The sequence below is a fragment of the Lipotes vexillifer genome, unplaced genomic scaffold (assembly GCF_000442215.2).
Source record: "Lipotes vexillifer unplaced genomic scaffold, Lipotes_vexillifer_v1.1 scaffold967, whole genome shotgun sequence".
NCBI lineage: Eukaryota > Metazoa > Chordata > Mammalia > Artiodactyla > Lipotidae > Lipotes > Lipotes vexillifer.
The window spans coordinates 962,300-987,425 of record NW_006791018.1 but is presented as its reverse complement, the minus strand read 5'-3'; the positions used below and the strand labels follow the sequence as shown (position 1 = coordinate 987,425).

The window sequence follows — 25,126 nt, the reverse complement described above, 5'->3', positions numbered from 1 at the left end:
CACTGTGGTCTTCCATCTATTTACCTTTTCCCTGTGTCACCTCATTAGCTTGGATGCTCATTATCTGAAATATTTGTTAATTCGTAATGATAACCCCTTTAGTATGTTTTTTCAGCCATACTAAACAGATTTCCTTTAAAAGGGGACAAGTTTTAAAAATATTTTCATAGAGTTAAGCTTATATTATCATTTACATGGAGCACCTCATTCCCTAATGATGCTGAATAAATGAGATATCTTTGTTACCCCTAAAGAAAAATTTACTTTAACTAGAATGAAAGCTGAAATATTGAGTACAGATCTTTAAAGCTCAATTTATACTTCTATACTAGCATTGGCTAATAATAATATTGTAGATAGGTAGATTCTGAGTTCATTCATGTAAGAAATATCAAGCTCATTTCTGATATAACCCTATTACAAATAGTTGGTGTGCATAACTATCTATCTACCTGTCAATGCTAGTATATATGTGCTGGAATCTCATAACATACATTCGACCCCATTTTGAATTTAGTATCTTTTAAAAAAACAAAAAACAAGTAGTTTTATCCCTGGGGAAAATAACTATTTTATTCCAGAATTATGCAGATACTTTCAGGGAGTTTTTGCAGTAGCCAACAGCCTTTGAGAAAGTAGCATTGTGGGAAGAAGCTTTCCTAAAACTTGATGTTATTTAAAGTTTGTTTTTATTCTTTAATTGCTGCCCTGGAATTTACAGAACCTTTGCTCTATAAATGTAGTGGTTTTTTTTTTTAAAGGGTGGTAAATCTTACTGTATAGAACTTTTATCTCCTTTTAAAGTCTGTTTTCATTGATTGTATTTAAAAGCTATGTAGTACGTAACTGTTCTTTTTTTCTCTTTAATAGCAATGATCAAAGCTGAAGAAAGCAGGTAAGCAGTTTTGGACATCAGTACGTATTTACAAATTTAGTATCTCCTATAACATCCTTGTTTTAACTGTCTGTATAAATAGTATTTAACATGGTAGCCCTGATAGTTTGATGTCTTCAGAGGATTTGGGGTAGGGAAAGAGATGTTTATTCAAGATACACACTTGATGCTTTCCTAGACAGTTATTAGAATTTGGACAGCATCCTTAACAAAAACTGTTACAGAAGAGTCCAAAATTTGATTTGAATTAATTTGGGAACGGATGAAGTATTGTATCAGTATTATCTACCTTCCTTTACTCAGGTTTTCCTTTTAATGGGTGAAATGAAATTAATGATATAGGCCAAATTTTATGGCATAATACAATCTGATAGGACATTTTGTAAATGAAAACAGTTATTGGACTTTTGGAAATGCAGATTGTTGCATGAGTGCCTATCATACGTTATCACGAATGTTTGCTGAATTAAATCAGAGTAATTCAGTTTCATACTGTGATTTTAATCTTTTTGAATGGCTTAATAGTTTGGCAGCACTGCTGTTTTTCCCTTATAGTAGTTTCTCTTATTTGATTTTATGATAATTTAAAACTAACTTTATTTGGCTTTGTGATTATTCATAATGAACTGACTAGCTTTCTCTTTTTTAAATATATAGTAAACAAGAAGAGTGCACCACATCAACAGCCCCAGTTCCTACAACAGAAATTCCAACCACAATGAGCACCATGGCTGCTGCAGAAGCAGCAGCTGCTGTTGTTGCTGCAGCAGCTGCAGCAGCAGCAGCTGCTGCTGCAGCCAATGCAAATGCTTCCACCTCTGCTTCTAGTACTGTGGGTGGAACTGTTCCAGTTGTTCCTGAGCCTGAGGTTACTTCGATTGTTGCTACTGTTGTAGATAATGAAAATACAGTAACAATTTCGACTGAAGAACAAGCACAACTTACTAGTACCCCTGCTGTTCAGGATCAAAGTGTTGAAGTGTCTAGTAATACCGGAGAAGAAACATCTAAGCAGGAAACTGTAGCTGAGTAAGTTTAGTAACTTGTTTTCTGCAAATCAGTACCAGACTTCATTAATATAAGAAATTGCTGATTTAGTCAGTGGCCATTAAGTGTTTAATAAAAGATTTTTGAGAATCAAAACATAAGCCTTTAGATAATGGATAATTTTTGAGATTGAGTTTTGTGGGGTCATGCTTTCAAACTGTTGCAAAACTAATCCACACAAGTTTAGGAAGCAGAGCTGGTGATAGGGTAAGAGACAAATTTGAAGGGGTGCCAAAAACCTTAGTAATCAAAATACAGTATTTTAAATCAAAATCAATGCAAAAATTCCATGATTAATAGAATAAAATTTTAAGTAAAGATAGGATCAGAATTATTGATTTTCTTTCTATTTCATTCTGAAATATGGCTTACTACAGCACTGCAGGGAAGTTGCTGTAGTTCAGTATTGAACAAACAAGCAAAAATCAAGTACACAAAAATCAAGATAACACTTAACAGTGTACAGGAAAACTGTTAGTGAGGTTAAATTGGTACAGCTTTTTAATAAGGCCAAATAGCTGTATCTCTAAGTTTACAGCTTGTATGTACCCTATGATCTAGTAATATTTCATATGGCTGTGCTTTTTATAGCTATAAAAAGTAACCTTGAGCTGTGCTGCTTGATTTTAAAGATATATACATATATTAAAAAAATTGTTAATCATGATGTCAAGATCCAAACATGATCACCCATCTTAATATTTAAATATATTGATTTCATCTTCCTACCCCCTTTTATAAACTTTTTTGATTATTTTTAATGTTCATTTTCCAAAGTATGAAAATAGCTTTATAATTTTTTCTGATGTTTAGAAGTTTAAAAAGATATCTATATAGTATATTTGAAGGTGTAAAAGAGTGACAGTTAACATTTTAATTATATCCTTCCTTTTTTTGTGCATTTAAAATATGTGCATATTTTAAATTTTAAAAATATATCAGAGATGTCTACATCAGTAGAGATCCATACCCTATCGTGTTGAATATTATTATTTATATAATTAATATTCAACATGATATTATTTATATATACATTAACTTAAGTATTCTCCTACTGATAGACATTTCGCCCTTCTAGAATAATATTGTTTTACATCTTTTCATACCTATTGTATTTTTTCACAATAATTTGTTTTTCACATTTTTAACAAAGAACTGTTTTCTGCTTCCTTTTTTGTTTCCTTATTATAGTGCTTGAGTCAGTATAATAAACTTGATTTTAATTACTTTGAATGTAGATCATTTACAGCTCGTAACTTTTGGCTGTGCTCTTTACAGTATTTTTGATGATTTTAAATAAATATTCCAAAGTAAGGTTACTTGATTCAGAGGGTATGAATTAATTGTATTTTTATTAGTATGTATTCCAGAATGTGCATTCAACTTAAAGGTGGGGGATGGGGTTTGTTTTTTGATTTGTCTTTTCCTGCATTCTCTTCTATAAAGGAAGAAATGTTAAGATCATACAACTTTTTCATAAAGATCCCTCAAACAAGTACAGTTGACAATTCTTGGGTAATTCTTTCTGTTTGAGATCAGTGTTAGGCAGACTTTTTCATAAACCTTCAAAGAGTAAATACTTTTGGTTTTGTTGGTGATACAGTCTATCACAGTGACTCAATTCTGCTGTGGTAGTACGCAGGCAGCCATAATCAGTATGCAAACTCTTGAGCAGGGCCATGTTCCAGTAAAGCTGTATTTACAGAAATGGGCAGCAGGCTGGATTTGACCCATGGGTTGTAGTTTGCCAATCCGATTTAGATTGATCTCTACATCTTTTTTATATTTTATGCACACTTGTCCAAATCCTATTATTAAGACACTAAAATGAGGACGCTGAATAAGTTTTATAAGCCATTTGAAAGTATTAACTTGTGGGCTAGTGAAACTAGTGTTGTAGTATAAATGTTTATTTTAGCCTTTGTACAAGGTCTTAATAACCAAATGTTAGAGGAAAAAACTATATAGTACGTTTATTTCTTTATGTTGCATTAAATGTGTCTCATGGAGACTTTATTCTAAACTTGTCAAATAAGTTTAATTTGTTTACCTCAACAGCAAACAAATAATAATAAAACATTATTTTCCTAAATGAAGCAAGTGTTTATTTAAATTGTAAATACAATGTATAAATTTCTCTCTAGTTTTACTCCCAAAAAGGAGGAGGAAGAAAGCCAACCAGCAAAAAAAACATATACTTGGAATACAAAGGAGGAAGCAAAGCAAGCATTTAAAGAATTATTGAAGGAAAAGGTATTTATAATAGAGATTTTTATTATAAGTATCTAATAAATGAAATTATCCTTCAGTGCAGTTTGTACCTTGATGCTTTTATTAAAAATACTAATCTTATAGATGGCTGCGACTGAAAATGAGCTAAAGTTGTCTTTTTTCTTTTTTTAACTTTGAGAAACTGACTTTCAACCAAAAAGAATGTGTAAGGTACTACACAGCACATTCCACCTCAGTATTTAATATAAGTTTTTTTATTCAAAAAAATTGTTCTGTCTTCTAATCAGTAGTCTGAGAAAGAAGTATTCATGGTCTGTTTAAATTTCAGTTTTTCTTTTTAGTCTATAGATACATTACACAGATTTGCTTGCTTCAGTGAATTACTTTCTAGACCTTTTTTCAAACTCCTGCAAAGGGAAGTGATTGATGTTTGCAGTGAGTATTATACTTTGTTCCCTGTTGTATGACTTACTATATTTGTGTGAAATTTTAACTTTTCATTAAATGATTTTCAGCGGGTACCATCTAATGCTTCATGGGAGCAAGCTATGAAAATGATCATTAATGATCCACGATACAGGTAACAGTTTGATTTTTTTATTTACTTTCCACCTTGAGCAAACCAAGCCTAGAAAATTTAAATTATGTAAAATAATACAACTTTTCACTCCATGGTCTTCTGTTATTTTGGATACCAATAATTGAGTTGTTTTATATCCGATAAGAACCAAAAAAGTTAAAAGGCTTCTCATATAGTCTGGGCACCCTGCTATAGATGTTAGAATTATTTTTAAAGTAGAAATTATTTTCTGTAATTATTTGCTATCATTAATAACTTACATTTTCTTAATTTGTGAATGAAATTTATTGTTTTTTCAAAGCACTAACACTTGATCATCTTACCTTCATTTACTCTTATATGATATTTTTCTATTTAGTGCTTTAGCAAAGTTGAGTGAAAAAAAGCAGGCCTTTAATGCTTATAAAGTCCAGACAGAGAAAGAAGAAAAAGAAGAAGCAAGATCCAAATACAAAGAGGCTAAGGAATCCTTTCAGCGTTTTCTTGAAAATCATGAAAAAATGACTTCCACAACTAGATACAAGTAAGATTTTTACTGATGATGGTATATGTTTACTGTACTGTTTCTGTGTCAGACTTTTTACCAAGTGCAGTAACTAATTCAGATGTTCATTAAAGCTAAATGATTGTAAATGTGACAGTTTCATAAGGTAAAAGGTAAATCAGTAGTTAAATGTGGAATTCATAGACTTACTGAGTTGTTAATTAGGGACTACAATAAAAAAGGAAGAAAGACTTTACTTCATAATGAAAGCTTGCCGCCTTTCTCCTTAATGTAAGAATTCAAGATGCAAGTCGGGGGAGAGATATGGGAATATATGTTTATGTATAGCTGACTCACTTTGTTTTACAGCAGAAACTAATACACCATTGTAAAGCAATTATACTCCAAAACAGATGTTAAAAAAAAATTTTTTTTTAAAAAAAGAATTCAAATTTTTTTGTATTTGTGGAATAGAAATAGGCTATTTTCATTATGTATATAGCATTTTTGAAAATTTACATTTATATAGCATTCTTCTTTTTGGAGAGCTTTGTTATTTAAAATTGTGAGTAATTCATTTAACATCTTTGCAATAAGCTGTTTCGTTCATTTTCCCTATATGTTTTCTTATTTTCCTCACTTTTCCAGAAAAGCCTTAGTGAAGAACTCTTCCATTTCTTTCAATAGTCCTATTTTATCTGTTAACTAAATTTCTTACAGTTTATTGAAGTCTGTAATTTAGTTCCATGGGCAGTTTGGTAGTCTCTGTCGCTACCCTGAGAAATAGAGGTAGTCTTAACTACAAAACATTGGTCAATTGGAATTATCTCCTCTATCTCTAAAGGAGAAATCAAGGCCTAAGCTGTTTTGTTCTTTTTCTTAAATATCCAAAAGTTTCTTTTTTTTTTTTTGGACCAGTGAAACCACATCTTGTTTATTTGAAACAAAATCAACAAAATTTATACAAAAGTTTTCTCTTATAATACAATCATGAACTTAAGAGTGGAAAAGAGTGTTCATTTGGTGGTATTAAATTTAGAATAAAATTAAAATGGTTTAAAATTTTTACGGTATAGTATAGAGTAACATTTAATCTTTTTAACAAACAGAAAAGCAGAGCAAATGTTTGGAGAGATGGAAGTCTGGAATGCAATATCAGAACGTGATCGTCTTGAAATCTATGAAGATGTTTTATTCTTTCTTTCAAAAAAAGAAAAGGTATTATTCACTCTTACTGGTGTTTATTGATAAAACAAGATTTTCTTCATCCTGTTTAGGAGTTAGTTTATAACATGTTCATTTTTGTTGGTTTATTTAGTTTATATGGTGCAACAGATCTATTTATTAGAAGTTACATTTAAAGATAGATAGCTCCTATAATTATAAGTACTGATGTGAACATAGTAGGTAGAGATTTGTGCAGCTCATACTTAGATTGTCATTAATTGGCTGTCTTATGCCCACTTTGAAAAATACTTATTTTTAGCTTGTTGGTTTGAAAAAATACTCATAAATAAATGCCTTGCTTATAAGGCATTTATTTATGATTATTTTATAAGAACAGCAGTAATGTGTAATTGTTACCATTAAAATATATTTGTAGGATAGTGTTTTAAAATACTATCCTACAAATACATTTAGTTTTGCTCATGTCTGTTTTGTTATGCACTAAGTTGTATGCTATCCAGTCTTCCAAGAGACTTACAGAAATATAAGTCTTATTGACAAAAATTTGAACGTAGCTGAAAGTGGTTGAACACATTATCATTTACCTGTTGTGTGATTTGTAACTTTCGTTTGGACAGTGTCTACAATGCATAGTTGTGGGAGGAGAGATTTTGCAAGGGGGTGAGGGAGGTGGGATTCCAGCTTTAGAAGAGAGGTTAAAAAAAAAATTTGAAGGTAAGAGCCAAGCAGTTAGGCAAGAGCACTGGAAAGGTAAAGACTGTTGATATTTAAAGTAAATGGGTAACATTTGAAATTTGGACATCAGTTAGAATGTGAAGAAACCTTCACTAATTACAGTTTTTATGTCATACTTTATTTGAAATTCAAAACATATATTCATATTTCTGATTTAGGAGCAAGCAAAGCAGTTGCGAAAGAGAAATTGGGAAGCCTTAAAAAACATACTTGACAACATGGCTAACGTGACATACTCTACTACTTGGTCTGAAGCCCAGCAGTATCTGATGGATAATCCAACTTTTGCAGAAGATGAAGAATTACAGAGTAAGAATGATGATTGAGTGGAAGGAACAGTTTTTTAAAAGTTGTCCAGCAGCAAAGAATGGTCACTTTTTTTATGCGATCACTAACTGAATTTTACATAATTGTTTGTCCATCCCTGAAAAGCTGTTTTGTATGTTTCCAAATAGGATATTTCTTTCTAATTGAGTTTTGTGATTCAGGACAAAATATTTTCCCCAAAATCTGAAGTTAGCTTTATCAGGTATTCTTCAAATATGTTTATTAGGTAAAGCCTGAAATTGTCCTTTGCCATTTATATGTGACTTAGTGGGAACCAAATTAATAACCACATTTTACTCATGCTGTCCTCTCGAGGTAATGACTTTAGAGATTTGCTTGCAAAAGGCAAAAAATGGATTAGCATTATTTTACAGTAAGCTTCCCCAAGTTCTGTCTTTTTCTGATCTACCTAGTTGCTTTTTAAATTTCAACTTTCTTTATTATCTTTCTGAATACCATACTTCAGTAAGTTTGAGGGAGGGCCTAGAATTCGGTACTTTGAAAAACTCCTTGGGTAATTCTGATATTGCTGACAAATTTATCACAACAGTTTTATTTTCGTTTTATTACTTGTGTCATATGTGTTGTCTCTGTTTCATCCTCGGATTCGGGGGCTATGATTTAATGAGGTCTTTTTGAAATTTTTCATATGGGAATTCCCTGGCGGTCCAGTGGTTAGGACTCCGCACTTCCACTGCAGGGGGCGCAACAGGTTTGATCCCTGGATCGGGGAACTGAGATCCCACAAGCCACACACCGTGGCCCAAAAAAAAAGAAAAAATTAAATTTTCCTTGAATGCTTCCTATTTAGATAATTAGAAGTCATATTTGAGTTTAAATATAAATATTTTGGTAAAACGAATTTGAACTTCGTAGGGAGTTAATGCAAATAAGTAAACTGCTTTCTTTACTGATATTTGACGTTTTAATTTTTTTTAACTGAAAAAAATTCTAGACATGGATAAAGAAGATGCGTTAATTTGCTTTGAAGAACACATTCGGGCTTTAGAAAAGGAAGAAGAAGAAGAAAAACAGAAGAGTTTGCTTCGGGAAAGGAGACGACAGCGTAAAAACAGAGAATCTTTTCAGGTAATTTTAAAAGCTCTGTTTTCTAGCTTAATTGTGTAATATGGTTAATGACCTGTAATAGTGATGTAAACAATTTTGAGAATTTTGATCTCAGATCATTAACTTGGGCTTTTGCAGAGGATCCATACAAATTTAACTCTTAAGTTCTATATTTAGTTATGAATCCACTTAAGGAGAATAGCTGTTTCAGGCTAGGGGAACATAGAAGGCTATAGCAGATTTGGTATTTAAAGTGAGCACTGATAGATAAGGTTTCACTTGGGAAAGAGGAATAGATATCATGAGGGGGGACTGAAAATAAAATATGTGTGATGAGTTATTAGTACTAATTGATTTTTAGGTTCTAGAGAATGGTTTTGAGGCTGGGCCATAATTTTTTTTTTTTTGTGGTACGCAGGCCTCTCACTGTTGCGGCCTCTCCCATTGCGGAGCACAGGCTCTGGACGCGCAGGCTCAGCGGCCATGGCTCTCGGGCCCAGCCGCTCCGCGGCATGTGGGATCTTCCCGGACCGGGTCACGAACCCGTGTCCCCTGCATCGGCAGGCGGACTCCCAACCACTGCGCCACCAGGGAAGCCCTGGGCCATAATTTTTAAACATGATACAGAGGAGCTAAAATTACATGTTCTTTATATAGGCCAGTGGCTTATTTTGACCTCCAAGTATCACTTTTAGTCTCTCAGTAATGGAGGCTCTATCACAGAGCAATGAATTTTTGCATTTTATATTTCACCAAATTTCCATTTCAATAATAATTATAATAATAGCAGTCAGCATTATTGTTTATTGCTATGCATTTAAAATTTATAACCCCTTTTTATGATAGTCTTGTTTTATGATAGTAGGTACTATTTTTGTTATGTCCATTTATATAGGTAAGGAAATGGTCTTAGAGAGATGAAGTGACTTGCCCAAATTCAGCTACTGAGTAGTGGAGCCAGACTTTGAATCTATGCTGTGTTTTAATTACTGGGTCTCTTTCATTAAACACTGTATTAGGGTAAGTGCTAAGTTACAGTGACTTAAATAAGAGGTTTTATTTCTTGAAAGAACAGTTGTTTTGGTTTAGGGTAGAGCACATTGTCATCTCCTGAGGCAGTGGTTCTCAAAACTTAGCATGCATCAGAATCACTTAGAGGGCTTTTAGAACACTCCCCATGGTGCCAAAGATCATTAATCATCTTAAATGCCATAGCCAATAGCATTATTGCAGTCTTCATTCCATAAAAATGTAACATTTACTACTCTCTGTGGTTTCCTCTTAGTGGTTTCCCAAAGGATCATTTGGAGTATTGTTAAAACCAGGGACTGTTGAGCCTCACCCCCAGAATTTGATTCAGTAGGTCTCTTTTAAGTTTTGAATATACGTTTTAAAGGAGGTATAGTAGCAGAGGAAAATTACTCAGCTGAATATCTGAAGCAAAACATGCTAATACCAGTTATATCAATAGTAATCAGAAACGATGCCAGGCACATAAAAGCCATATTTTAGGCTTAGCAAAAGATGCTTGTGGCCTTTATATTAGGATTTCTGATCCATGTTCTCCAGTTTCGGTATTGACATTGTACTTTCTCTTATATTTTCTGTAACCCAGATTTCCTTATTTTTGTTATATTTTACCTTATAGTTCTCCTTATTTTAAACCATTGCAAAAGCTTCATAAGAGACATTAAAGCTAAGTGGTTGCAGAAGAGTATTAATCAACCTCGTGAAAATCTGTTCTCCCCTTCCTAGGCACATGGCTCCTTAGTTAAAATCTAAGTTTTCTAGCCTCATTTATAGCTACTTGTGGTAACATGACTAAATTTTCAGCAACTGAATGTGAAGGAGACGAGTAGAACTCCAGCATCATTTTTTAATTAATTAATTTTTTTTTTTTAATTTTTGGCTGCATTGGGTCTTTGTTGCTGTGCACAGGCTTTCTCTAGTTGCGGCAAGTGGGGGCTACTTTTCGTTGTGGTGCACGGGCTTCTTATTGCGGTGGCTTCTCTTGTTGCGGAGCACAGGCTCTAGGCGCGCGGGCTTCAGTAGTTGTGGCACGTGGGCTCAGTAGTTGTGGCGCACGGGCTTAGTTGCTCTGCAGCATGTGGGGTCTTCCCAGACCAGGGCTTGAACCCGTGTACCCTGCATTGGCAGGCGGATTCTTAACCACTGGACCACCAGGGATGTCCCACATCATTGGTTTTTAAAAGAACTACCATTTCAACTTCTTCCAAGCTGAAATGTGGTCATGGGGATAACATACCCTAATCATGCAGAGAAAGCTAATGGCCTCGGGCAGTTCTCTAAGTATGGGCCAAGCATATCACTCTCTCTTGGAAACTTATTAGAAAGGCAAACTCTCAGAACCCCACTGAGACCTAATGAATCAAATTGGGACGGGGAGGGGGACTACAATCTGTGGTTTTGTTTTTACCATTTCTTCACATGATTCATTGAGATACCACCTAAGGTAATTTACCAAAAGTGGCAAATGTTGAGATTCTTTATGAAATAAGACTGAAAGAACTATAGTTAGATGTAACATTTAAGGTCAGTGACTGTCGACATCTAGGGGAAGTTAAAGAGTTGCCAAATAGTTTAAAGGTAAATAGAGGCAAAATCAGACCTTTCTCTGATGTTTTGATAAGACAGTTCAAGAGTACTTTCAGGGTTAAGAGTGTGGCTTTTCTTTGATCATAGAGAACCAGTCAAGAGGGAGAGAATGGGGCTTCCCTGGTGGTGCAGTGGTTGAGAGTCCGCCTGCAGATGCAGGGGACACGGGATCGTGCCCCAGTCCGGGAGGATCCCACATGTTGCGGAGCGGCTGGGCCCGTGAGCCATGGCTGCTGAGCCTGCACGTCCGGAGCCTGTGCTCCGCAACGGGAGAGGCCACAACAGTGAGAGGCCCGTGTACCGCAAAAAAAAGGGAGAGGATGAAGAAAGAATTGAAGGATAGGGGTATTCTGTTATTAAATAAAATCTTTGAAGGTTTATTCAAGCATATGTGAGTAGTTGCATTATGAACCTTATATAAGGAGACAAAAAGAAGGAAGGAGATGAGGGAAAAGACATATTATTGAGTTGGCCTGAGGCAGTGAGTGGTGTTCAACTAGTGCTTTTGTTGATGGTCATGATTTGGGGAGAAGTTGCTACGAGCATCTAGTTGGGTAGAGACCAGAGGTATTGCTGAACATCATCCAATGTACAGGACCACCCAACCCCCCCAAAACAAAACAAAACAAAAAAGTTTATGAGCTCCAAGATGTCATTAGTGCCAAGGTTGGGAGCCTTCTCCTCTAAGGGAAGGAGAAATAACCGGCCTCAGCCATCTTTGAAGCAACTTGGTTTCCATCTTCTCCTCCCCTTCCCAAGGTGGGGTTAGTAAATAAAAGAGAGAAAGAGCCATACAGTTTTTAGCATAATGGTTTTCAAACCTGAATTCACATAAAACTTACCTGGTGAGTTTTAAGAAATAAATTACAAATATCTTTATTTTAATTCATATTTTCTTTAAAAAAATCTCAGGTGATTTCTAATTTTCATTCAAGTTAGGAGATTCACTACTGAAATGGGTTCAGTGTTGAAATTCTATGACTTTATCAGCAACCTAGAAGTGAAACAAATACTAGCAAAGCAGGTATGATGAAGTAGATTTTAAGATCCTAGAGAGCATCATTGAAGATGGTTTCTAAGCTGTTTTAGGGACTCAAAAGGGAGTAGGTGAAGAACCTTGGTTATCACACAGCAGGGGTGGGATGAGCTCCCATTTATGTTGAAGGGTAAGGACGAAAGGATAGAAATTAAGTTTGAGGAAAAAATTTTGGAAATAGAGACTGAATTGACATGCTTATTCCTATTTGGAGAGAAGTGGTATTATACATGTCTGGTGTCATTCAGGACAATGTTACCCAATAAAAATTTGTATGCCACATACATGATTTTAATTTCTTACTAATTTAATTTTAGTACCTTTTATTTCACCCAGTATATCTAAAATATTATCTTTTAACATGCAACCAATATATTTTTTTTAATTTATTTATTTTGGTAATAAACCTTCAAAATCATTGTGTGTTATATACTGCTGGCGTTGAACAGTGCAGGTATAAGAATTTTAGGAGCAGAATTTGGCCCCTAATTTAAGGACATTTATAGAATTAAAACTCCCTAAGGATTTCAGGATACAGGAAATGTGGAAATTGAGTACTAAAGTCCCACTATGTTGCCCTGAAAGTTGGCAAATAGTAAAAAAAAAAAAAAAAAAAAAAAAGGATAAAGTGAGCATATAAAAATTTCAGTTATAACAGTAATATGGAAGAAAGGAAATATGTTTTAAAATCAGACATGGGGGTTGAGTCCTAGTTCCCCACACTATATGTATGTTGCTTTAGTAAAATTGTATATCTTCCTCTTAGAAAAGAAAATTAAATTAAAAAATCCTTCAGAACACATTAGGCGTTATGTTTAAAAACAAAAAGTATATTTTGCAGTTAATGTGCATGCACATTCTTTAGCCTCATCACTTGAGATAACATCCAGTGTTTTGACTTTATTTGTATATGTTATTTGCAAACTGGAAATGATGATCTATCTTAAGGGACAGTAAACTGAAGCCTGGAAAGGTAATGTACCTTTTCAACAGTCCTTTTCTCTGAAGTCCAAAATAGATTTTTGCCTAAAAGCTGATTTTACTTTCATCAAAGAGCAAATATGCTTTGCACCTCAACATATTTGTGATAACATTGGCAGAAGAGTTTTAAATATAGCTGTTTTTAACATGTATCTTCATTCATGTTATACCAATATTTCTAAAGTCCTTAAAGATGGCTTTTCAATATATAATGGGTTCATTGTTCTCCTCTTCCCCCAGATATTTTTAGATGAACTGCATGAACATGGACAACTGCATTCTATGTCATCTTGGATGGAATTGTATCCAACAATTAGTTCTGACATTAGATTCACTAATATGCTTGGTCAGCCGGGTGAGATTCTTCTCTTTCCTAATATGTAGCTATGATAGTTGGAATGGGCCAGAGGGAAAGATGGTTGTGTTGGGGCATATGGGGGGTGCTTTCTTTTGTTTTATAAACAAAAAAGTAATTGCAGCTCTTTGATTAGAGCTAGCTTTTGACTTCTTTAGTTTTTTCATTAGGATCAACTGCACTTGACCTTTTCAAGTTTTATGTTGAGGATCTTAAAGCACGTTATCATGATGAGAAGAAGATAATAAAAGACATTCTAAAGGTAAATAGTATATACTTGGTATTATTAACTAGTATACTTGCTGTTAACTGTTAATCCATGCCATATATTTTAAAGTGATACTGTGTTCCTTTGATTAGTGTTATTAATATTAACAAGATTTCTGTTTTTTAGGATAAAGGATTTGTAGTTGAAGTAAATACTACTTTTGAAGACTTTGTGGCAATAATCAGTTCGACTAAAAGATCAACCACATTAGATGCAGGAAATATTAAGTTGGCTTTCAATAGTGTAAGTTATCATCTTTACTGTTATGAACAACTAGATTAGTAGTATAGTTTTTAATATATTTGGCCAAAAATACTTAAGTTCTATGTAAGCTACTGAAATAAGGGAATAGGAATAGTATTTTACAGAGTAGTGGACACTCTTCCAGGGTAAGGTAACAGAGTATAATGTACTTAGATGATAGCTAATGGTAAGCTTCCTTTCCTAAAAATAATTGGCTCTCTAATTTATAGATGATAGGAGAATACTTAAATTAATTATAATGAATTGTTTCAGTTACCACAGAATATATTATACTCTTATAACTGATTAAATATGTTTTCTAAAAGTTACTAGAAAAGGCAGAAGCCCGTGAACGCGAAAGAGAAAAAGAGGAGGCTCGGAAGATGAAACGAAAAGAATCTGCATTTAAGAGTATGTTGAAACAAGCTACTCCTCCAATAGAATTGGATGCTGTCTGGGAAGATGTATGTATACTTGTAAATTTTTTCCTTTACAACTGAAGATAAAAATTTTTAAATTCTTTCTCATAGCCACAGAGATAACTAGAGGAAAGGAAATAAACACTTTGAGGGGGCTGGGCTATCACAGTTTTCACTTGCTGCTATGATTCCTTTTAGTCATATTGGTATACTCTTCTCAGTATTCATATATTTATTCCATATCTGAATTTTTCAGATCCGGGAGAGATTTGTAAAAGAGCCAGCATTTGAGGATATAACTCTAGAGTCTGAAAGAAAACGAATATTTAAAGATTTTATGCATGTGCTTGAGGTAATTTTAGTTTTATCGTAAGTGGCTGAAATATTACAAAATATATAAAAAATTTTTAAAAATTGAAGAATTTAGAATGATCAAAGTATGTTTTTTAAATTATACTTTTAAGTAATTTTATACAAATGTACTTACTACCTGGGATGATTAGGGAATGGTTTATTCTATAGAAATTGATTTTAAGTGAAACAAACTAAGCTTGCATGGGAATTTAAAGATCTGTTTAGTGGACACTTTTCATATTTGTTTCATATACAGTGTTACAGAAATTCATCAATTTAGCAGTCAAATGGGGTGACTTAGTAAACCTGAAAAGAAATTCGAATCTTGTAAAACAGAAAACAGCTTTTAAGCACATTTCAAATATACTACATTAGATGTGTTGGAAGCTCAGAGATGTTCTGAAAAATAATGGAATAAGGTAGTAAGTTTTTGTTAAAATAATAAGTAATGATAAAATTGCAAGTTATTCCACTAGCTGAATTAAGGGTATTTTGATGAAGATTTCAGATGGGCACTTGGAGATAGTAAATATGCTAAATTGACCAGTAATTTTTGAATAGTAGTATTTGCTGCCTATATGGGCCAGGCACTGTTCTAATTGTTTTACAGATATTTCATATATGAGCTTAATCCTCATAACAACCCTATGAAGTTACAGATGAGCAAACTGAGGCAAAGAGAAAAAGTAATTTGCATGGAAGGGATTCCAACATAGGCTTTTGATTCCAGGGCCAGTGCTTTTAACAAATATGCTGTGCTATCAGTCATAGACAAACCAATACTTTACAGCAAGCCGACGTTAGCACATACTTAATATTATAGTGCTGCTCATGGTCATTGGGCATAGCAGGTCACTTAATTGACTGTTGACTGTTGCATTGGATTTATTGTTCTTGATGAATATCATTGTTGACAACAGTTTGCTCTGTTAACATGTCGCACATGTACCATATATTGTTTCCCAGCTGCCTCTAGATCTAGTGCTGTTGACCTATAGATCTTTTCTACTCAAAGTGTGTTTCAGACCAGCAGCATCCGTATTACCTGGAAACTTGTTAGAAATACAGAACCTCAGGCCCCATCGGCAGAAATCCTGTATCAGAATTACCATTTTAACAAGATTCTCGAGCACTAGAATGTACATTTAATTTTGATAAGCTCTGCTCTAGGTAGTGTCTTAACATTTTCCCCCAATTCAGGAATCTCCAACAAGATTCTTTCATGATCTGTGCTGGGGGGTATTAGTGGTGAGGTCATAAATGGAGCAAATTGATGGCAGCATAGGGAAAAGCTGAACATATCAGAATAGGATTTGGACCCCAATAATGTGGGCCTTGAAGTAGAAAAGGAAGAAGAGTTAACATTCAGTGACATAAAGAAAGAATGAGGACTGCCCTCGTGGTCCAATGGTTAAGGCTCTGCGCTTCCACTGCAGGGGGCGCCAGTTTGATCCTTGGTCAGGGAACAATCAGTCAATTTGAGAGAGAGAGAGAGAGACAGAGTCCCTGAACCAGATTTTCTGTTTCCACTTACTTGTAAACTGAAGCAGAATTTATTTTCAAAGGCTTGGATATGTTTGGGGGCAAGGAGTTTTTGTTTTGTGTTTTTTTTTTTTTTTTTGCGGTACGCGGGCCTCTCACTGCTGTGGCCTCTCCCGTTGCGGAGCGGACGCGCAGGCTCAGCTGCCATGGCTCACGGGCCCATCCGCTCCACGGCATGTGGGATCCTCCTGGACCGGGGCACGAACCCGTGTCCCCTGCATCGGCAGGCAGACTCTCAACCACTGCGCCACCAGGGAAGCCCGGCAAGGAGTTTTTACTGCAGCTTTTTTCCTTCCCTACTAGCCTGATAATTATTTTAGTGAAAGAGTTAAAATCCACAGAGACAACATTTCCTTTTCTGATTTCATGTGTAGTTAGATTGCCTTTGGATATCTTAAGCTTGGCTAGGAAGGGAATGCTCCTTGGGTGAAAAGAGCTGATTTTGCATTTAATTTCTGAGACCAACCTCCTTTATGGATGATTCTGAGGTAGTTCTTTATTTCAGTGCTGAGCCACGTTCATCAGAAAAACCATGTATGAATATAATTATATTTTGTTGTTTTTGAAAGTAGTGTAACTATTCTGCAGATTATACCTTTATGGAGGGTATCAATTGTCCCTACTGTACCCACACCATTCTCATTGCTAAAAAAAAGTATTTTATTAATACTTTTAAACGTTGTGTTTAGATGTCCAAATGAGTGGGTTAAAATGTTCTCTTCTCTTCCATGTTAAGTGATAGTAACTCTTTGCACCATTTCAAGGGGGGAGTACATCCTAAATATGCAGAATGAATGCAGTTTTACTCTAAGAACCTATTTGTAAAGCTTTTAAAAATTCTCCATGATGTACTGTCTAACGTATGAACTTCTGAACTTTTTTTCTTTTGCCCCTGTAGCATGAATGTCAACATCATCATTCAAAGAATAAGAAACACTCTAAGAAATCTAAAAAACATCACAGGAAACGCTCCCGCTCTCGATCAGTAAGGAAGTTTATTAAAAATGGCACCATAAGTGTATTGAAATATTTGTTAGCAGCATTATGAATGAAATTATTTGTATTGTGTAGGGATCAGATTCAGATGATGATGACAGCCATTCAAAGAAAAAAAGACAGCGATCAGAGTCTCGTTCTGCTTCAGAACATTCTTCTAGTGCTGAATCTGGTAAACACATCTTTTAACTTGATTAAAATCATTGACACTTGGATGTCCTCAAATTCTGACACTTTTCTTTTTGTGCTGCTTAGAGAGAAGTTATAAGAAATCAAAAAAACATAAGAAGAAAAGCAAGAAGAGAAGACATAAATCTGTAAGCAAACTCTTAATTTTTACACTGTACCTAGGCTTTTGCCCTTCACTTTCTCAGTGGCAGTAGAAATTTCTGTCTAGTCCGATGCAGTCAACAGTTTAGGTATGTACCTAAACTCAAGAGTTTCATAGTTGTTGTTCACCTTAATCTTTCATTAAAATCTTTTGGTGAACTTTGAAAAAAAACACAGTGTTAAGACTCCCACTCTGGTTTTTTATAGTAATCTTAGAGACAGACCCAAGGGTGTGTGATTGATTGTATATATATATTGAGCTGTTGTTGAGAACCTCAAGTTTAAATGTTTAAACTTTTTCCTTTGCCCTCAGCTCTTAATCTTAGGTACATACACATCAAGATACACCTAATCTTAGTGATGAAGGCACACTTAATTTAGTGACGCTCTTTTAGTGGTATTTTACCCTATCAGAATGTCATCTTTCCCATAGGAAAGACCAACTCCATCTCATGAATCTTGGGAATGTTTTAAATTCCTTGAGGTTATCGATTCAGATTCCACCACTCTAGGAACACATACATACTCTGTTATATGTGGGTGTTCTTAAATATTACCTATATAGGGACTTTTTTCTAATGGAATGGTTTATCAAAATGCTGACATTGTTTTTTAATTTACACAGGACTCTCCAGAGTCAGATGCTGAACGGGAGAAGGATAAAAAAGAAAAAGACCGGGAAAGCGAAAAAGACAGAACTAGACAAAGATCAGAGTCAAAACACAAATCACCTAAGAAAAAGACTGGAAAGGATTCTGTAAGTATTTAGAATTCTTTCATCTCTGCATTTTCAAAGTACAAAAGTACAAAGTACAAAAATGTCAGCTACTTTTCACACACAGTTTTCTAACGTATGTGATCATGAATGACCCAATTTAAGCATCCTAAATTTTATATTCCTTAAAAAAATAACATGGCATTCTCTAACAGCTGTTTAACCCACTAAGAAAGGATACATTCTTCTGCTTTGTACATTCTCACAAAGAAATACCAATGGACACTGTCTACCTAATTTAAGAATATAAACTTTAAGAGATTCAAATCAGGTTTTCCCTCCACAGTTGTCATTGTTACTAAATCCAGTTTCAAAGGTAGCTTTCTAGCAGCTTTTAATCATTGGGAGGGAAGAGTTGAGGGCAAGTAGATAGGAGGATACAATAAGCCAGATCTAATGTTTTATTATCAAATTACATAATTAGTCTTCAGTTTCCCCTGTATGTGTGTTTGCTTATGTATGCCAGAGCACAGTAACACAAGCCTTCTTCACCTTGCCGTTCGTTCCACAAATGCTGTGGGCTTAGCAAGTATAATGCCTCTGAGTTACCAATTGAGAGTTGAAATTGTGTAGGTAAGCCCTGGTGTCCCTCTGGATATTCTCATTCAGTGGGAATAGGGTGGAGGGTTTTTTTTGTTCTTGTTTTGTTTTTAAAGCTGCACTGGTGAGTCTGATGCACATCCTTGGTGAGGAATGATGATTTCCTCTGTACTTAACTTAGCAACTTAATAGTTTCTTCTTCACAGTAGGTTAAATGAAATCCCCGAAGGGGGAAGGAAGATAGGTGAAAAATCTACTTTTGAAAAGTTGCTTCTCACAGTTGTTTTGGGTTTTTTGTCTGTTTTAAAATTTTTCCAGCCAAACTATTGTCCTCATAAATCTGGAATGTTTCTTTATCTGGGCACAATAGTACGCTTAAAGCTTAATACTTTTCTGTAATATAAAACACTTATAGGACAACCTAGAATCGGAAAAAATAGCAAGGAATATAATACTTAGGAAATGAACACCCAGCTTCCATTAAATGGAAACAAGATGTTTCATATTCAGTTGTATAAGAGGAAGAAAAACTGGTACGTACTTTTCCCCCGATCTACATATTAATGTAAACTGAAAGTAAACACTATATAAAAGTCTCATTCTAAGTTAAGTGTCTCCCCTAATGTAACCAAGGAGTACTTAGTTAACAACCCATTGGTAGGCTTTTAGGAAAGAGATCAGTCTTCATACCCTATGATGCATTTGTTTTTGTGGAAGAGAATCCACATAGATGTGGATTCTTTTTTCAAAGGTTCATTACTACTTAACCTTTTGAGTCCTGACACAAATATAATTGTATTCGTTGTCTTTTCAGGGTAATTGGGATACTTCTGGCAGTGAACTGAGTGAAGGGGAATTGGAAAAGCGTAGAAGGACCCTTTTGGAGCAACTGGATGATGATCAATAAATTATACCAAATATGTTTACAGTATGATTTAAAGTCTAATTCAGACCAGGGATTCTATTTTAAGTTCAATTGAAATAACACTGGGTTTTAATTATATCACAGAAAAAAAAAGTGCATTTAAGTATTGTTATTGTGGACTTTATAAAAAGCAAAGGAAATTGAAAATAACTTTTGATTCTGTATCAAGAATCATATTTTCATACAGTCATAACTGTCTTTCTGTGACCCTTTCATAGGGCACTGCAGAATGGATTAAAGGTGGCAATTTACTGATAACTGCAGGTGTCTCTACTTTGTTCTAAAGTCTAAGTCATGAGGTGATTTGATTTACTTTATAGAAGTTCGATTTTGAAGATATAATGAAAATTTTTTAATATCTAGTAGTACAAAAAAAGCACCAGCAACTGATAAAACTGCTTTTTTGTGCACTATCCAACTGGTTGAAGCTGATATGATCTTTTAAGGTGAACTCAGACATAGGTATTCTTAATGGAAACCTGGTAGACCCTTAACTATAGTGGTGCTATTGAGCACTACTACAATAAAGCCACCATTATTTTTTATGAAACATCTAAATACATTTTAAAAAGGCTATTGTGAGGGCATTATTTTGAGGTGATGTTTAAAAAGTTAACATCAAATCAAATTGTAAATTAGCTTAAATATATTGCCTTAAGGACCTACTAAAGAATGTGCCACCAAACTTTAAGTGATGGTTGCAATATCCTTGTCTAAAACAAATCAATGTTGACTTAAACGATTTCTTTAACAGTTGTCTTTTTTTTTTTTTTTTTTAAATCCGATCTTTCTCTTGCTTTTTTTCATTGAGGAAGTCTTTTACCTTCCCTCCTCACTGAGAAGTACTGACTTCGTGGTACACATTCTAAAGCATTTCTGATTTGAATATTTTTGTACATTTTTATCAATTATTAAATCTTCTCTTCTAGTGTGTACTAGTATTTATTTCTACTTAAACTGCTCAGCTGTAAAAAATTGTATGATCCTTTAAGGGTTAAGATACTAAAATCCCTGAAATTTTGCTTTAGCTAACCCACATAGCTAAGTTACTTTCCTTTTTTAATATTTAAGAATATGATAAATCAGTGCATTTGAGACCCCTGTATTTGTTTTTGATCTATGAATTTCCTACAGAATACTCTAAGAAAGGCAATGCTTTGAAGTTTAGAATACTCTTTACATGCTAACTTTTGAAGGTTGGTAATGTAATTTATACTATTTTCCTTCAGTGCAGGAGATTTTTTTTAAGTAAATAAGTAAATTATAGCACATAGTCTTTGGTATTATCTTAGGAATTTTTTTATTTTGGACACTTTGGGCAATCCTGTTTCAGGTTGGGATTCAGAAGAACAAAAAGTTTATTTTTCCTTCACCATCCTAATTTGAAAGTGGGACTGACCAGGATGACTCTTTTTCCATCCCTGCCCCCTTTGTTTCAATTAATCTAGCATCCACTATTGAAAGGCTCAAGGCAGGTTGGTGGGGGGGCAGGGAGGGGGTCCTGAACTTTTCTGGCTGCCAAGTCATTTTTCTGCTGTGAAATATGACATGACTTTGTAGAAAGTGAGAATGACTATCTTTAGAAAATGTGAAGTAACCAATTGCTTGCTTGAGGTTAGTCTCCTATTGTATATTAGAACCAAAACATATAACAACAGCTTTGGCAACAGGGAAGTTGCCTAGACTTAATTTTCAGAGGTTCCTTCATAATGATAGTTAATATTGCTAATCATGTCAGACACTTGACATGGAAGTCAGAGTAAAATCTGCATATGATATTGGCAGAAATACTAGTGATGTTTCACAAGAGAATGTAGAATCTAAAACTCTTAATTACTTCCATGAATGATGATTTTTTTAAGTACAACTTTAAAGTTTTGATTTTTCTATTTAAATAAAAAGCTATTGATGTGGTTTAGCATGTCCTCAAATTAGATTTCTTATTTCTTATAGAGATACTGTCTTATCACAACCTCAGATCCCTACAAGACAATACAAATTCAAGTTTCCTTATAGTTAATCCATGAAAACTATTTGACCTAAAAGCGAAACTGATAAATTCTAAAGCAAAATACAACATCCTTGTTATAAAACATGTAACTGAAGTGACTATAATTCTTTAGTGATCCCATCAAATGATACTATGGCCTGAAGGTAACAGGCAATGGGAAGATTTTTTTTTAAACAGAGTTGTGTGTGAATATTTTTAATCCATTTGATTAGGTTTCTAAATCTTCAGTCTGGTAAAAGTTGAAATGTCTTGGAATATTGGTTAGAGTTGAACAGATATGTTCAAAATGTGTTCAAAGAGGAAAGTATTGTTTATATTCAGATTTCTGCTTTTCATTTAAGCCTCAGACTTTCAGGTTAATGTTAAGGGCTTATCTTCCCTCACTATCAATCATTAATGTTAATGAACTCTTAGATTAAATTCACTAATACATTTAATAATATCATGCTTAATAGTCAAAATCCAGAACCTCAAATATTTGATGTTTTTATTCCTCCCAGTACATAATTCCTATGTGGGAAAACTGAATTTGTATGAAAAGTTAATGAAGTATAAAGAACTCTTTGCACCTTTCCCAACTGTATTTAAACAACGTAATACTTCTAAATAAAAGCAATGGTCCCAACATTTTTTTTTAACACAGTGACGGCATTTCATTATCATTACCCAAAGGAGCTTCAGCATATAGATTATTCATGGTTTTCAACAATAAAAATACTTTTCATGCCTTGGGAGTAATACTTTTTATGCCCAGTAAATTTGAAAATGATCAAAGTATCACAGCTATCTCATCTTTTAATTTTTGCTAATTGGGCCCCATATTATACAGCTGTAAAATGAAGGGGATTGGCCTAGAGTAAAGCAGTCTTAATTCAGTGTTAAGACTGTAAAACTTCTTGAAATATCTGTGTACATTTTTCTGGAAGGATGGTCCATAGTTTTCATTCGGTTACCAAAGGGCCTGCATCTTGTGTTAAGAAGCATTTGCCTAGATGATCCTGGTTTTCTTCGCATGTTAATGGTCAAATGAGTGCTGACTAGGCAGCCACTTTTATTTTTGCATCCAGAAAGGGGTAGCTTCTTGATTTAAGGATTTGCATTTAAAACTTGGATACTAAAAAAAAAAAAACAAAACTTGGATACTATTTGAGAGCTGTTTCTAATCAAAGAGTACCCAGGGAAGAGTAATGAATGCTTTTTTTTAAGAGTTTATAGGGTATTTAAGTATATTATGTAATTTAAATGTAAATCACAAAGCCAAAGAACTAAATAAGCATTTCTGAAAGCAAAATGAGGCAAAGCACGTTAATTCCTTATACCTGAAGTCAGACTTTTTCTCTTCCCTTGGGGATTTCTCTCAATACTAGGTAGAATTTTCTTTTACATTTTCTAGGACTCATTTTACGTAAAGGAAAAACAAAATAACGTCATGAGTAATTTTCATGGAACTGTTCTAAATCTCATGCTATGGTTCTAGTAATGGCATATAGCAGTCTAATAATTCTTACCTTCCTTATTAATTTCTTACCTTGCTCTTAAGTTTTTCAATTGTTTTGATGTAAATGATGGTCAGATTCCTTGGGGGCAGGGATTTCTGTTTCACTCACTGTTTTATCCTGTGAGTTAGAACAGTACCTGGTACATACATAGTAGGCATTTACTGAGTAAATGTAAACTCTTAGTTGACAGACGTACTCATCCAGCATCCATGGTACTCGTCATCTGTTAAAGGGCTTGAAAAAGCATCGTTGCAATAAACCATACTAAACCCCAAACTAATTGAAGTACACTAAAGATAAGTTCTAGTGACTGTACCTCAATCTTAACTGTTACTTCATAAATGTCCAAAAGCTTGTTACGTGAAAACATGAAACTTTCACGTGGTTTTTGAGTAGGAAAGGCAATCCCTTGTGATGATTTGAAACATACCTTCTTTCATATCATATTCGTACTACTATTACCACAGTAGTAGTTTAAAAGTAATAACTTTTGAGGAGCTAACATTTAGCTAGATAAGAGTTGATCTAAAGGCCCTAATGGACAAAAAAAATTCCTATTTTAAGTTCTGAGAAGGGGTGAATAATGGTGACAGGGCATGCACTTCAGTGTTCTTGGAGCTAACTTACAGGTGAGGTGAGAAGTGAGTAGATTTTGCTCCAGTTACCCACACACTCCCCCCTAACCCTCCAGACATTACTTGGTTTCTCTCTACCTGGCTTAAGTTCCTTAACTGCAGATTTTCTGTGCTTTTTGAACTTGCTATATAAAAACTGCTCTTATGACTCAATATGATCTCGTTCAAGGCCACCTCATTGTTAGTGACTGGTAATTGACTGTAAATTTGATGGTAATTTGTCCTAGGTTTAAGGTTGATGTTTGCATTTCACGGGAACTGGCTAACCTCGCTCCAGTTTTCATTCAGACTATGAAAGTGGCTGCCTAATCTCACATCAGATTCAAACTAAGCTATTTCTGGATGCCCTTCTTTTATGCTGTTCTTTGGGGGTATCTAAATGTGGTATTTAGAAATATCTTTTTTTTTTTTTGGTCCTGCCTGCATACTTTTTTGGTAGGTGTTGATCTCTTTCCTACCTCTGCAACTAAACTGAAGACTTGTTCTGAAAGGTGAGTAATAGGGGGAACAAGGTTTCTACTTTGTGTTTATAATTACCAGATTTTCTCTTATGTTCATATATTGTTCTGATGTAAAGAACATCAATTACATAAAAGTAGCCCTTTTGTAAATAAATATAATTTATTAGAAAAAAATGGCATCTCTTACTAAGTTGGATTTGTGTCAGCTTTTTCCTTTAAGCACTGTCATATGCAGCAGTTCTGTGCTGTAAGACGATAGATGCCCACATTCTGTTTTCTCAGTGTACTATTTGCTTTTCTCTATAAAAAGATCAAAGAAAAGTTTGTCAACTTTCGTTCACACATTTGTTTCTTCAAGTTTTTTCTTAGAAATAGATGGGGTATTAGTTTTAGAAAAAATGGAAGATTAATCCTTTGGTATGAAGTGGGCTGATAGTATATTCACCTGTGCACACATTTCTGATAAAAACAACTATATTAGGGCTAAGAATTTCATTATCAAATTTAAAATTAATAGATGTGAATTATAAAGCTAATATTATGAAAGTATTACAGTGTAAAATTAGGTAATTCTACAAAATCCA

The 25,126-nt window shown here is 34.2% G+C and overlaps 1 protein-coding gene across 3 annotated transcripts in view; it reads left to right on the top strand.

Annotated features, from left to right (window-relative positions):
* The window catches only part of PRPF40A (pre-mRNA processing factor 40A), a 55,096-nt gene extending 34,229 nt beyond the window's left edge, over nt 1–20,867 (top strand). For 2 of the 3 annotated variants that reach the window (XM_007464167.1, XM_007464166.1), the window contains exons 9-26: nt 871–895; nt 1,553–1,924; nt 4,087–4,195; nt 4,690–4,754; nt 5,113–5,277; nt 6,348–6,456; nt 7,320–7,470; nt 8,444–8,577; nt 13,430–13,544; nt 13,715–13,806; nt 13,939–14,055; nt 14,382–14,519; nt 14,731–14,826; nt 17,269–17,355; nt 17,442–17,538; nt 17,622–17,683; nt 18,322–18,453; nt 19,826–20,867. In XM_007464167.1, the coding sequence (XP_007464229.1) occupies nt 871–895; nt 1,553–1,924; nt 4,087–4,195; nt 4,690–4,754; nt 5,113–5,277; nt 6,348–6,456; nt 7,320–7,470; nt 8,444–8,577; nt 13,430–13,544; nt 13,715–13,806; nt 13,939–14,055; nt 14,382–14,519; nt 14,731–14,826; nt 17,269–17,355; nt 17,442–17,538; nt 17,622–17,683; nt 18,322–18,453; nt 19,826–19,918 (2,159 nt within the window). In that variant the 3' untranslated portion in view covers nt 19,919–20,867. Of the gene's footprint in view, nt 1–870; nt 896–1,552; nt 1,925–4,086; nt 4,196–4,689; nt 4,755–5,112; nt 5,278–6,347; nt 6,457–7,319; nt 7,471–8,443; nt 8,578–13,429; nt 13,545–13,702; nt 13,807–13,938; nt 14,056–14,381; nt 14,520–14,730; nt 14,827–17,268; nt 17,356–17,441; nt 17,539–17,621; nt 17,684–18,321; nt 18,454–19,825 lie in introns of all 3 variants that reach the window. The other variant, XM_007464165.1, reaches the window with a different exon arrangement.
* Nucleotides 20,868–25,126: the final 4,259 nt, after the last annotated feature.